Genomic DNA, 13327 nt, shown 5'->3' on the forward strand with positions numbered 1-13327 from the left:
GAAATGACAAATTAAGTCTTGTTTCTTGTAAATTTGCACTTTGGCTAAGTAAATTTTATTTCTCCACTTTGTTCGCTTCATTGCTATTTCCACCAAAAGATCCAAAACTGAAAGCATCAACAGAAAAAAGGGGAAAAAGAAAGAAACAAAGAAGCCCTTTAACAATCGAATGGCTTTCCACAAATGAACAAAAGTATATGGCAAAAAAAAACTTTAAAAGGTTCGTCTGATAGACAATTTCTCCATCCACTCCTCTCCATTCGATTTATTGTAAGATCTTCAAAGAGAAAACAATTTGCATATAAAAGAAGAAGTCCTTTAGCTCTAAGAATTGAAGAACAAAACTAAGTAGAAGACAAAAAAAAGAAAAAAAAAAGGAACTTGTACTACAATTGCTATAACTAAATTGTCATCGTGTTGTATATCTGAACATAATCATCTCATGGCAAATTCACAGTCAGTACAAGGAGTACCTGTGGAACCGGGGAATTTACCTTTCTTGGACCACAGCCATATCTTAGAAACAGAAAAACTTTCACCTTTACTTTTAGTGTTAATTTTCTTCCCATCAAAAGCATCCTCATCAGTTGTGAAATTCCCACTTTCCCCTCCTTTCCCTTTCACAGGAGGGCACAGGGCCACTTGCAGGTCTGAATCAGCAACCACATATTGGAATGAACCCATTGAGAAACACCTCCTAGCATCAATATTGCTGTTGCTAGTCTCTCCCACTTCTCTTTTTTCACATTCTTGACTATAATTTGTGTTCTTGAATTTGCCAAGTCTCACTGAGAAAACCCTTCTGTCACTAATAATGCGACTATCTTCTTGATTTGTCTTTGGACCACAAGATACACTAATAAAACTTGAATTCCCTGAATTTCCATCTTCATCTTTTGAATCATTGAAGGTGAAAATGGGGTTCTCAAAAGAAAACCCAGGTTCCAAAATTACCCCTCTACAAAGTGGACATGTTGAGTTTGAGAGTAACCATGTGTCTATACAATCAATGTGAAAAGCATGGCTGCATAAGGGCAGAAGCCTCAAGTTGTCTTGTTCTGAGAATTCACACAAACAAACCGCACAATCAAATGGCTCTTTTGAGCCCACAATATCCTTGTATGGAAAAACAGGGAGTGCATCAATATAAGCTTGATCTAGACCTGAATCATGTAAATGGAAGAGGTGTTGTAACTCCCTTCGAAAAGCACCAGAAGTGGACATCTCTGGGTATGCATTAGACTGTGATGATGAATTTCTTTGCTTCATGAGAAATTTAACAAGCAGGTGGACAGCACCAGAGATGAAGAATATAGCAGCTAATATTACTATAATGAAAAGGATTATTGGGCTGATTTTACTTCCAAATGCTGACTGAATCCAAGACATTTTTGCACTTAGGCTGCATAATAAAGCACCATCTACTCAACTTGACAGAATCAAACAGGGAATCATAAGTTAATAATCCCAAGAACCCAATTTCTTTTGCTTGCTATGAGAACAAATCCAGCTCATAAATTGAGGTGCACAAGCAATAGGCAGATTCCTTCTTGTAGTTTCAAAGAGCCCTACTAATAAATTGGAAAAAAATCAAATCTTAAAGCATATTTGTGATGCACAAAGATCATGAATTGCTTCAAGATCATTCTTAGTGCAAAAAAAATGCTTGGACATAAATGGAGAAACCCAACAAACAGCTGTCTAAATGTCAATAGTAATGTACCTTATAGTTTGAACATTCGCCATAGCTTCTGCACTGCTATGCCAAAGTAGTGAAAAATGATAAGCAGTTTTACTTGATGATTTAGCCTAGGGAACCGTGCAATTTTACTGGGTTAGGGAAGAAAGGGAAATTCTTTTCGAGGGGGCATAAATTTCAGTGTGTGGGCGTGCACTTGAGAACTAGCATTTAGGATTTGTAGCTGCCTGAGGCTTTCATCTAGGGGCAAAGGTCAAGGTCCAAAGTCGCAAAAAGAGGAAAAAGAAAATATAATTTTTTTTTTTTAAATTTTTATTGAAAAGATAGTTTTGGTCATCTTAGATCATAAAGTCCATTAGAAGTTTCTTAAAGACGGAACAAATTAGAGAAATTGAAACAATAATTTCTTTTACTAACTTTTAAATTAAAAGACAATAGTAGATTATGCAGAATTTGTAGTTAAGATGATTGATACTGGCGGACTTACACTTGGTCGCGGTGTGTCATGTGACCCACCGACAAAAATGGATTATATATATATATATATATATATATAAAATAGAAAATGATGAAAATGGAGCGATAAAAAATTCCTTCTGGCTCCAATTCAAAGTACTCCAAACCGTCAAATTCCAATCCAAAGAATGCCATTACCAAATTGAAATTCAACGCAAGAAACCGTTCCACTCCCAATTCAATTCCATTTCCCAGCTCGACAGCTCCCAATTCCAAACATTGAAGCAAAACCAGCAATTCCATCCACCCTTGCTCACCGTTCCTAACCAAAAATTCCTTCTGGCTCCAACTCAAAGTATTCCAAACCGTCCAAATTCCAATCCAAAGAATGCCATTACCAAATTGAAATTCAACGCAAGAAACCGTTCCACTCCCAATTCAATTCCGCTTCCCAGCTCGACGGCTCCCAATTCCAAACATTGAAGCAAAACCCAGCAAGTCCATCCACCCTTACTGACCGTTCCTAACCCGACTCCCCCGTTGACGATTCAACGACCACAAACAGCAAAACTAGACATCAATACACCTGAGCATGTAAGGCGATTTTTCTTGTTTTGTGCAATTTTATATCGGGATTCAATTTCTTATTTCTGTTTTGTTTGTAGCTTCTTAAATTGGAATTATGGCATATATGCCTGGGCGTTTTCCACTATTGCTGCCTTTTGGTAATTTCATTCTTGGTCACTGCTATTTCTTGAAAGTTTCATTGTTATTTTCCTATGTTTTTGGTTTCAGAAATTATATGTGTGGGGATTGGAAAATATATCTGTGACTAATACCGTTATTTCATTCAAAAATGCAAATAATTGTTTCTATTAGTTGAAATATATATTTGACAGTATTGAAAATGATGTAATTATGGAACATTATCAAAGTATGAAAACGCGTTGAGAACAATTGTGATAAGATATTGAATATATAAAATTTTTCGTAACTTCTGTATAAGCTATATTGTATTTCACTAACTCCAAATGTTTACGTCTACCACTGCTCACTAGTAGCAAGGAAGATGGTGAAATCGGGAAAGGGCAAGTAAGGCATGAGCTGGGTAGGGACTAGGAAGAAGGTTATTAGGAATAAAAAATTATTCTTTGGAATTAAAATTAGTAAAAAAATTATACAAAATTTTATATTATTGAGTTATTTTGCCTTAACCATTAAAATAGGGTAATTGAAAATAATTCACCTTCAATTAGGGATGTCAATTTGATTCGTTGACTTGGGCTGCTCGTGACTCGACTCAAAAAAAGCTCGAGCCTCAAGGCTTTGTAGGCTCGTATAAAAAAAAAACTAGAAAAAAAATGAAGTTGCAAGTAACTACACAGTTGCCTATGTTTTATTAATGGGAAAAAATGTGAGCAGGCTCAACTCGAATTTTTTGTTGAGCAAAAGCTTGACTCAGCTCTGGTCTAAAAAAATCTCGCACCATTTTACTTGAGCTGAGTTTGAGCCTCGAGTTTTGGCTGGCGAGCTAGCTCGATTCGTTGATATTCCTAAATTTAATTGGCTTGTAAAATTAAAGAATTATATTCTATTTAATATTTTAGTTTTAACATGTCATCTCACGTTTTTTATTGACAATATAAGAATTTAAAAAATAAATAAATTATATCTTAGTTTATTTATAAATTATCTACAACTAAATTATATCTTAGTTTATTTATTCGCCGATTTAGTTCTAGATTTCTGGTTCTTTTATTGATAAGATCTTCCATTTTCTTGAATGAAAGCTGGCTGAGTTCCAGTAAAAAGGTAAAGCAAAAGAGAACATAAAAAGTAAAAGCAAAGAATAAATTCTCTTACCTTTTACTTTTTATTTACTTCCAATATACAAAACGTGTCAAAAAATCAAGAAAAGCAAAAAATCTCAAGCCCATTAAAGGAGCCTAATCAGTTGAATTAAGACCCTATTAGAAATTTAAAATGAAACTGAAAAAAGGAACCTTATTGGCTATCGAGGAATGTATATATATTTATTTATTTGTTCATTTAAGCCGTTAAATTAGATAGTTCGATACTAATATTTCTAGATTCAGAGCCGGCCCTGATATTTTGGGGGCCTTATGCCAATTTCAAATATGAAGCCCCTATATATATATATATATGTGTGTGTGTGTGTGTGTGTTCAAAATTGCAAAAACAATAATTTAAAACTTCCAAATGTCTAAATTAAATTTACTCTTCTAGAATTTTTTAATAGAAAGTCAGCAATTATACTATTACAATCAATTTGTTTTAGAACTTCTTTTTCAATAGATACCATGGCCAAGCCATTCAATCTTTCTTGTGACATTGTTGATCGAAGATAGGATTTTATCAATTTCAACTTTGAGAAGCTCCTTTTCGCAGATGCAACCGTAACTGGTATAGTCAATAATATTCTGTAAGCAATCCATACGTTTGGAAAACAATCCATCATTTTTATGTAGTCCAACACTTCAATCACCTTTTTTGTCTCTTCTGGCAAACTATTTCTCACAATTTGTAGCTCAGAAAATAACTCTGATCCATCAATGTCAGAATCCATGTCGTGTTTCAAAAATTCTTCAAGCTTATAACACCAACACTTTCAAACAACTATTATCTGCATTCTGCAATTTTTTTAAATCAAACAAAAACCCAAAAGTATTTTCATATTTTTGAAATTGTTCAAATCTTAACTTAAGCGAAGAAAGAGCTTGATCAACTATGTACAAGAAATAATCAACTTTTAATGATTCTTCAGGTGAATGTGTTATCTCATCATTAACATTTTCATCGAAGTGCTTCTTTCTATGAATAATACGTTTTTCATGAAATGTGGGTTCAACTTCCATTTGATCAACAATTTCTTTAGCAGTAATTTTGTTGGATTCAAATCCAGTTTCTCCATATGCTTCAAAAAATGAAATAAGTGCTTTCATGTGACTAATCGCAGCATCAATAGACATGTCTTCACTTTACAATATTTTGCTTACTCTATTAATAGCAGACTATGTATTGTACCATGTAACCATGCCAAACAAGAATTCAAAATCCATAATGTCAAAAAGTAAGCTTTGAGCATCTCTATATGTCTTATGAGCATCACATGTTTCCACCAAGTGTTTTAAAGCAGCGTTTATTTCTAGTGCTTGAAATCTTATTGCTTTAACACTTTCAACTTGACTTTCCTAACGTGTTTGTGATAGTGGCTTAAGCGTCAGACCCTTCACATTGTCTTGAAAAATTTTCTATCGCTTCGTAGAAGATGAAAACAATATATATATGCATTGTATAATTCCAAAAAAAGATTTAGCCTTTATACAAGAATTTACCATATCACAAAGTGCAAGATTAAGGCTATGACAACCACATGGTGTGTAAAATGCCCTTGGATTTATTTCTAATACTTTTTTTTGTAAACCTTTATGCTTCCCTTTCATGTTAGAACCATTATCATAACCCTGTCCTCTTAGATCCCCAATATTCAGTTCAAGTTTTTTCAAAATATCTAATAATTCAACAAATAGTCCTTGCCCCGAAGTATCATCCACCTTAAGGAATCCCAAAAAATACTCTTGTACTTTCACTGGAGTTGCTATGACATCTACATACCGTATTATGAGAGACATTTGTTCTTCATGACTCATATCTGGTGTACAATCAATTATAATTGAAAAATATTTTGCTTCTCTAACGTTTTTAATAATTTCAGTTTTGATTTCTCCAGCCAACATGAATATGAATTCATTTTGAATTTTGTGACTAAGGTAATGATAATGAATTTCTTTTTCTTGAATACGACGAATGTGTTCTCTCAAAATTGGATCGAACTCTGCAATCATTTCAATTAAACCTAAAAAATTCCCATTATCTTTTTCGTAAATTTTCTCATTAGTCCCCTGAAATGCTAGATTGTTCTTACATAAAAAGCTAACAATAGAAACTATCCTCACAAAAACTTCTCTCCAATGTTCTCTATCTTTGTTTGATTAGATCTTGCACAGCTTTATCAATAGTTACATTCTGTTGCAATCTCCTTTCTAACTCAATCCATCTTCTCATGTTATGACTAGTTTCATGACTTTTAAGCCTAAAACTAAGATTTTTCCAATCATTGATCCCTTCATTGGCTAATTGAATATTGTTTCCTTCTTGCTTAAACAACTTACAACAAAAGCAAAATACTTTATCCAACGAAATTGAGTAGACCAACCATTTTCTATCACTCTTCTCACCATTTGCCAAATGTTGAATATAATATGTAGAAGAGAAATGTCTATTTTTTGAATCTTTCGAAAAAGTAAAACTATCCTCCCTAAGTGGACCTCTTTTCACTAACAAATCTATCAAGTTTTGATCAACATTTTTCCAATTCCCTGGATCACTAATGTTGTAATGCAACGGTACACATTTTTCAAATTCCTCCATATTTTCTTGCTCATGATCCACTAAAATTTCCTGCTCTTTGGTCATATTATCTTCACTTTGAACCTTTTCATTTTCAAATTCCTCAACAACCAAATCTTTCATCAGACTTTCTCTTTTATTATTAATATTACTACCAAAAAACTTGTCCATAGCTCCTACTTGAGATCGAATAAATTCTTCAGTTTTATTTTTCTTTTTTCATGTCCAGACAAATACTTTCTAGTAGACATATTAAAGCAATACAAAACACAAAATCAATACAAGATTAAATTTTAAATTAGTAGAGGAACAATAAAACCTGGTGAGAGGTTTTCACTTAGAGGAAGTATAAGAACTCCATTTATTTCAAGTTTTCGGTTTTCCACGCCATTTTTGCTAAGTACTTGACTGCTTGTACGAGCATCAAAGTATTGCTGACTGCAAAATAATGTTGAGTTGAAGAATGTTAATATGATTATAAACCAATAATAATGATGACTTATGAGAAGCTAAATTAAATATGGGGGACTACAAGTCTACAAACCGTAATTAAATATGTTCAAATCGAGAACGGGGTACTGAGGCTACTGCTGCACAAACAACCTATAAACCACTAATCCACTATGTCAGTTTTTTGGTTTCGGTCCTCCTTCCTTTGGTTTGTAAACAATAAAACAAATAGCAGTGAAAGATTTTTTTTATTTTTTTTTATTTTTTTGTCTTTTTATGCATCATTGGCCAAATAGCGGTTAAATATTTGACCGGCAAAAGAGGCAAAAAAAACAGATGCAAACTTGCGAACTTCCCGCTCGTGGCTCGTCCCCGATCATAATTTTTCAAACCCACTTTCCGGTCATATCGTTCTTAGTTGGGTTCACTCGGCTGGGATGGTCAAGCTCAAGCAATTGTCTGACAGACTCAACAAATCTAACAAAAAAAAAAAAAATAATAAAACTAAATATAATAGCCTACCTTTGGATTGTCATGTGATCTATTATAGGACCCGATTCTTTGAAGATAATGGAATTGGAGAAGAAAACATGTCAAGCAATGCCATGGCAGACTGACAGTGAGTCCAGCGACTGAGTGTGAGAAAACTGAACAGTCAAGAGACTTGTTTGCCAATTGTTATTTTCATCCTTCCAAAAGTTTACTTCAAAGAAAGAGAAAATTTATTTTGTGTTGGGTTTAACAAAAAAATAATGGTAGGTGACAGTTGAAGTGGAATTTGAAGAGACAAAAAAAATCCAAGATTTTTTGTTTGATTAACAAAAAGAAAAATGATGTTTGAAAGATGAATAAATATAAATTTTATGTCATTTGTAAATTTTTTTTAAGATTTTTGTATTCTTAATTTTTATTAATATCTTTTATTTGCATATGACAATTCTCTTTTAAATAATTTCATTAATATAATTTTCATTTTTTTTTTCTATTAGCTAATTAATTTTATAGAATTCGGGGCCCTCGTCAAAATGGGGTCTTAGGCGATCGCCTACCTCGCCTATAGTTAGGGTCACCTCTGTCTAGATTATTATCCAAATACATTCAAAAATAGTTCTTTAATATCAAAAGTAGCTTTTGATTGTTCAAAAGCCCTGTCAATTGGGCCAATAAAGTCTTTGGTGGGTCAAATGTACTTGATAAGCAAATATACATTTGAAACTCTACTATTTTTTTCGCATCGTATAATTGATCAATTATATTTAACTCATTCATTTATGTCATGCCAACTACTGAGACATTTATTTTACTTATTAGCCTAACAAATTTAGATAGATTTGATATGTCAAAAGAAAATAATAAATTGGTTTAATGACTCGACTTTGACAAAATGAATACAAATGAAAATTTTCAAATTGAAATTAACGTTGCTAAAAGAAGACATTGAGTATCATGTTTCATTATTTTCATGTTTTTGTTTACTCTATTAATGAATGCATCTTTTTATTGGTATATAAGCAAATGAAAGAAAAATAATGGTTTAATTTAAAGCTATTTGTACGTCAAAATGGAATTTTATTTTTCGTCTTTGTAACGCTCACCTGTTAAGAGGTGCATAAAAGTGAGCCATTTTATCCTAATCTGACCTGTAGAGGCCAATCTCATTGCTAGTTCTGCTACTACACGGTTCAGACATGGTTGTTAAAAGTCGAGATAGTGGCACGACATGTGCCATGGTTAACTCATGCCTTGAGCCGGGGAGTACTAGCCCTGCTCTAGGGACCTTATACTTGCCCAGATCGTAGTGTTTGGTACTGGTCCATATGACAACATGATGTGGAAGTGTTGAAAATATGATATGATGTGCTCATTATCTAATAACTCGAATTAAACAAAAAAATATGAATTTATTAATTGGACATATCATTTAATGCCATGTTGACCCAGAAAAGTGGAAGTGTTGAAAATGTTCGAAAGGTTCCATCGAACTCTATTATGCCAATTGGCCCAATTTTGCATTTTGCATTGGACTTTGCACTAATGAGTCTAAAACACTTCCACATTGGCCCATCTCAAGCTAGGGCTTTAGACAACTTTCTTTACACTCCTACACATGGATGTGTTCTTTCTCAAGTTTGTTGACTTGAATAGGAAAATTAGCCCTTGTTTAAGCCACATTATTGGAATGAAAATGTATTTTTGAATGGTATATCAATAAAAAATATGTGGTTAATAAATAAGAAAATGTTTTGAATTTGCGTGTAATACTATTTTATTAAAGAATGTGGGGGTTGAAATAATATCAAACCACTTTTGAAGAATGTTTTTTTTTTTTTCAAATAATGTGGCTCAAACAAAGCATTAATTTTTTTTTTATTAAAATATAGATTCTATATATTTAAAAAATAGCTTGTGCATGGCTGGTGAAGAAGAAAATGGCACAATGAAACTCTAGGATTCATTTATTTCAATCAAAGTTTTCTCCTTGTTAAATATTGTTTCAAAAATAAATAAAGGTTTTCATGGTTATTATGAAAAGAGAAAAAATAGAAGAAAATAGAGAGAAGTCAATAGATTTCTGTGTATTTTATTAAGAACCAAGCTCCTATATTTATAAGGCAGAATCATGGATACGACGGTAATATTTTCTAAGGTTGTAGGAGTATTATTGTCATTTACTAATAAACTTATCTTTTATAACACTCCCCTTTAAAATCTTGTTTTATAAAGATATCTGTTACATTAAAACTTTATTTGATAAAAATTCAATGGGACAAAATAATCAAATGAAAGAAAAGGAGTACATTTATTTTGATGTTGATCACTGAAAATTTTTGAGTCGGTACATTCCAATATTGTGAACCAATTTCTTGAATGTAGATATTGGTAGTGATTTTGTGAATAAATCGGTTATATTGTCATTTGAAACTTATGTGTATGAAAGAATTTTGGAGAAATATGCTTTGTCCTGTCACCTTTAAGTTTTGCAATACAAGCTGTATTGTCTTCATACAGAATTGTTGAACAATCCTTTGTTGGAGTTAATCGGCATGATGCTTGGATATGATGGGTCATGTCCTCAACCATACACATTCTCGGTCTATTTCATGGATTACAATAATTTCATAATGGTTTGAGGAAGTTGCTGTCAAATACTACTTCACAGATCTCCATAATATAATTGTTCATCTACGTGTAAACACATATCCTTTTGTGATTTAGCTTATATGGGCCAGAGAGATAACATGCATATGCACATCCTACTAAAGCGGATCTCAACTTTTGAGAATAAAATAATCTCAAATCAGTAGTACCGTTTAGGTAACGAAAAATGTGTTTAACATCATTCCAATTTCTTTGAGTTGGTGTAGAGTTATATTTAGTAAGGAATTTTACAAAAAAAGTTACATCGAGTGCAATTTGCAAGATAAGTTAGTGTTCCAATTGCATTAAAATATGATACTTCAGGACCAAGAACATTTTCTCCATCTTCAAGTGGATGAATTTTTTTTTATTTTTTATTTTTGCATTAAGTGATCGAACAACCATAGGTGATGCCAATAGATGTGCATTATCTATAAAAATATTTTAAGACTTTTTTATATATATATAGATTGATGAACAAATAATTATTCTACGAAATGTTCATCTGCAACCCGAGACAAAATTTGTTTTTTCCCAAATCTTTCATTTCAAGTTTATTTTCTAAATAATCAGCAGTTTTGTTAAACTCTTTAGGAGTTTCAATTAAATTTAAATTATAAACATAAACTGTCATAATTGCAAATCCAATATTTGTTTTCTTTATAAAAACATATGAGAAGATATCATCATTTCTATAGCATTCATTCAACAACTATTTTTTTAGTCGATTATACCACATGCATTTGGATTATTTCAATCAATATAATCATATGAGAAAATGGTTCTCAGGCATGTATCTTTGAGTTATGCTTCGAACATATTAAGGCCCCGTTTGATACACATTAATGTAAAAATGAGAATGAAAAATATAACCGTTACGGACCCCACACAAGAAATGAAAAGTCAAATATGGTGACTTGATGTGATGGATAATGGTCATATTTTTCATTTTAATGGGCAAACAATGGGAAACAAACGAGAGCTAAATTTTTCAAAGATAACATTAATAGTCATGCTAGATGAGCTGACTATCACAAATTTTAAATCTCATGTATCGTCAAGATAATATGATATAGACTTGTTATTTCATCCACGACGATCTTTGCAAAATTCACTTTGTTGAAAGTCCTGCACTACACATTATGACTTCATTTTTCTCATTTTCTTTTCGTATAAGTATATACCTTCTGATTTTTGGACTACAAGTTCAAAAATTTCATGTTTTTCTAGTAAATTCAATTTAGGATTGTGTCCATTTTATTTGGCCAAACATTACTTCGATCAATATATTTTGACGCATTTATTTTGATTCTTCGCTATTTATAATATGATGCAGTACATCAGGTGTAAAAATGTTGTCGGCAATTTTTTTATTTTCCTATTCGATTCTATTTCTTTTTCCATATTGACATAACTTATTTAGATATCTTAATTTTCAACATATCGGGCACCCGAAACTCTTCTGAAATTTTATAATTTGTTATGTCTAAATACTCATCAAAATGTATATGTATATCAAAAGAATTCACATGCCACCAAATTAATTTTGGTATACATGATAAATATTTATACTTACAAAAAAATTACTAAATTTACTAAACTTTGAAAAATTAAGCTATCGTGCTAATAACTTATTATGAAAAGAGAAAAAATAATAGAAAATAGAGAGAAATCAATAAACTTTTGTGTATTTTATTAAAAACCAAACCCCTATAATTCATAGGGTTGAATTAAGGATACAACGATAATATTTTCTAGGATTGCGGGGCATTATTGTCATTCACTAATAAACTCTAATAAACTTACATTTTAGAGCAATGATAACCTCTTTTCTCATTATTTCTAATAATTCAATATCGTATAAACTAATTTGTCATTATTTTTGCAATTTATAAAAAGAAAAGTTATATATGTGTTCTTTTAACGGTTTCAGTATCTGCGGGATTATTAACATCACCTTTTTTTAGAGAATGCTAATAAATTCCAAAATTCATTTCATCGTCCAATAGCGACAATCATTTTTTTGATTGGAACTGCAGCCACTCTTTGGTTGGGTATTAGCGTACCATTACCTATTGATAAGTCCCTAAGTTTAGGGTTTGTTTTTATTCATTTGTGAAATAACACGACTTGTGTATCTAGAGAATAGTTGCTTGAAAGCGAATTCTCTCTAGATACATCTATTTAATTTTGAATTTCTTTCAAATATATGATTAGTACTAAATATTCAAAATTTATTTTCATCTTAATGAAAAAAGAAGACGAAAAAAATCCAATAGATTGGAAACTTTTTTTGGTAAATCAATTGCGAAATGTTTTTCTAGAATGGCCAATGTCTATTTTATATCTTCTAGACACAAATGTTCATTTTTCATGAGCTTCTTGACTACTATTCAAAAGGTCCAATAATATATATATATATATATATATATATATATGTATATATATATATATATATATTGGACCTCTTGAGGCAATTATAGACCTTGGGAGAGAACTTTGATTGGGCATACAAATCGATTTCGATGCTACTTTTTTTTTTGTTTTGTTTTTTTTCTAAGTTGACTAGGTACTCTTATTTTTTGTGACTTATAAAAGTTATTTTTGTAATTTATAAAAGAAAAGTTATTTTTGTAGTCTCTTATTCTTTTTTCACCTTTTCTATCTTGTTTATATATGACTAATTTAAGTTGAAACGTGATTTTTTTGAAGAACGTATAGTTAAAATATAAGAAAAAGTTACTTGAATAATGTGTGATTGAAAATGGATTTTAAAAGAATAAGTTTCGTAGAATCTTTATCAAACAGAGACTTAGTGCTTTACTATAGTGTAACGATGGATGATTAAAAATCAAACATACATGGGTCTAGTCGAGAAGTCAAATATCAATAGCAAATCCCTTTTACTTTGTGAGAATAAGAATTCAGTTCTACAAAAATGAAAGAGTTTCGCATCGTCTTAATAAGGAATATCCAACTTTTGGGGTCAGCTTCGATCAAGAGGAGAGAAGAGAGAACCATTGAAAGTCTCAATTCTTATCTGCCCACAACCATCTCAACATAATTTAGGTCATAAAGTACATTGTAGATAATGAAAGTGAAAGAAAATATACATGTATGCATCAATAAATGTAACTATATATTTAGTGCTCG

At 31.5% G+C, this 13327-nt stretch overlaps 2 protein-coding genes across 4 annotated transcripts; both read right to left on the reverse strand.

Moving 5' to 3' along the window:
• Positions 1–196: 196 nt before the first annotated feature.
• On the reverse strand, positions 197–1957 carry LOC111406349 (RING-H2 finger protein ATL46-like). 3 transcript variants are annotated; one of them, XM_023035761.1, is made up of 2 exons: positions 1164–1957; positions 197–1058 (listed from the first exon to the last, which is right to left on the reverse strand). In XM_023035761.1, the coding sequence occupies exons 1-2, from the start codon at positions 1387–1389 to the stop codon at positions 436–438; spliced, it is 849 nt and encodes a 282-aa protein (XP_022891529.1). In that variant the 5' UTR covers positions 1390–1957; the 3' UTR covers positions 197–435. The 3 variants fall into 3 exon arrangements, with proteins under 3 accessions (XP_022891529.1, XP_022891528.1, XP_022891527.1); XM_023035760.1 differs by having other exon boundaries at positions 197–1568; positions 1724–1956; XM_023035759.1 differs by having other exon boundaries at positions 197–1571; positions 1724–1956.
• A 3230-nt stretch (positions 1958–5187) lies between these two features.
• LOC111406884 lies at positions 5188–6757 on the reverse strand. The gene is made up of 4 exons (XM_023036247.1): positions 6200–6757; positions 5875–6096; positions 5512–5730; positions 5188–5367 (listed from the first exon to the last, which is right to left on the reverse strand). The coding sequence occupies exons 1-4, from the start codon at positions 6755–6757 to the stop codon at positions 5188–5190; spliced, it is 1179 nt and encodes a 392-aa protein (XP_022892015.1).
• Positions 6758–13327: the final 6570 nt, after the last annotated feature.

Source organism: Olea europaea, chromosome 12, assembly GCF_002742605.1.
Source record: "Olea europaea var. sylvestris chromosome 12, O_europaea_v1, whole genome shotgun sequence".
Classification (NCBI taxonomy): Eukaryota; Viridiplantae; Streptophyta; class Magnoliopsida; order Lamiales; family Oleaceae; genus Olea; species Olea europaea.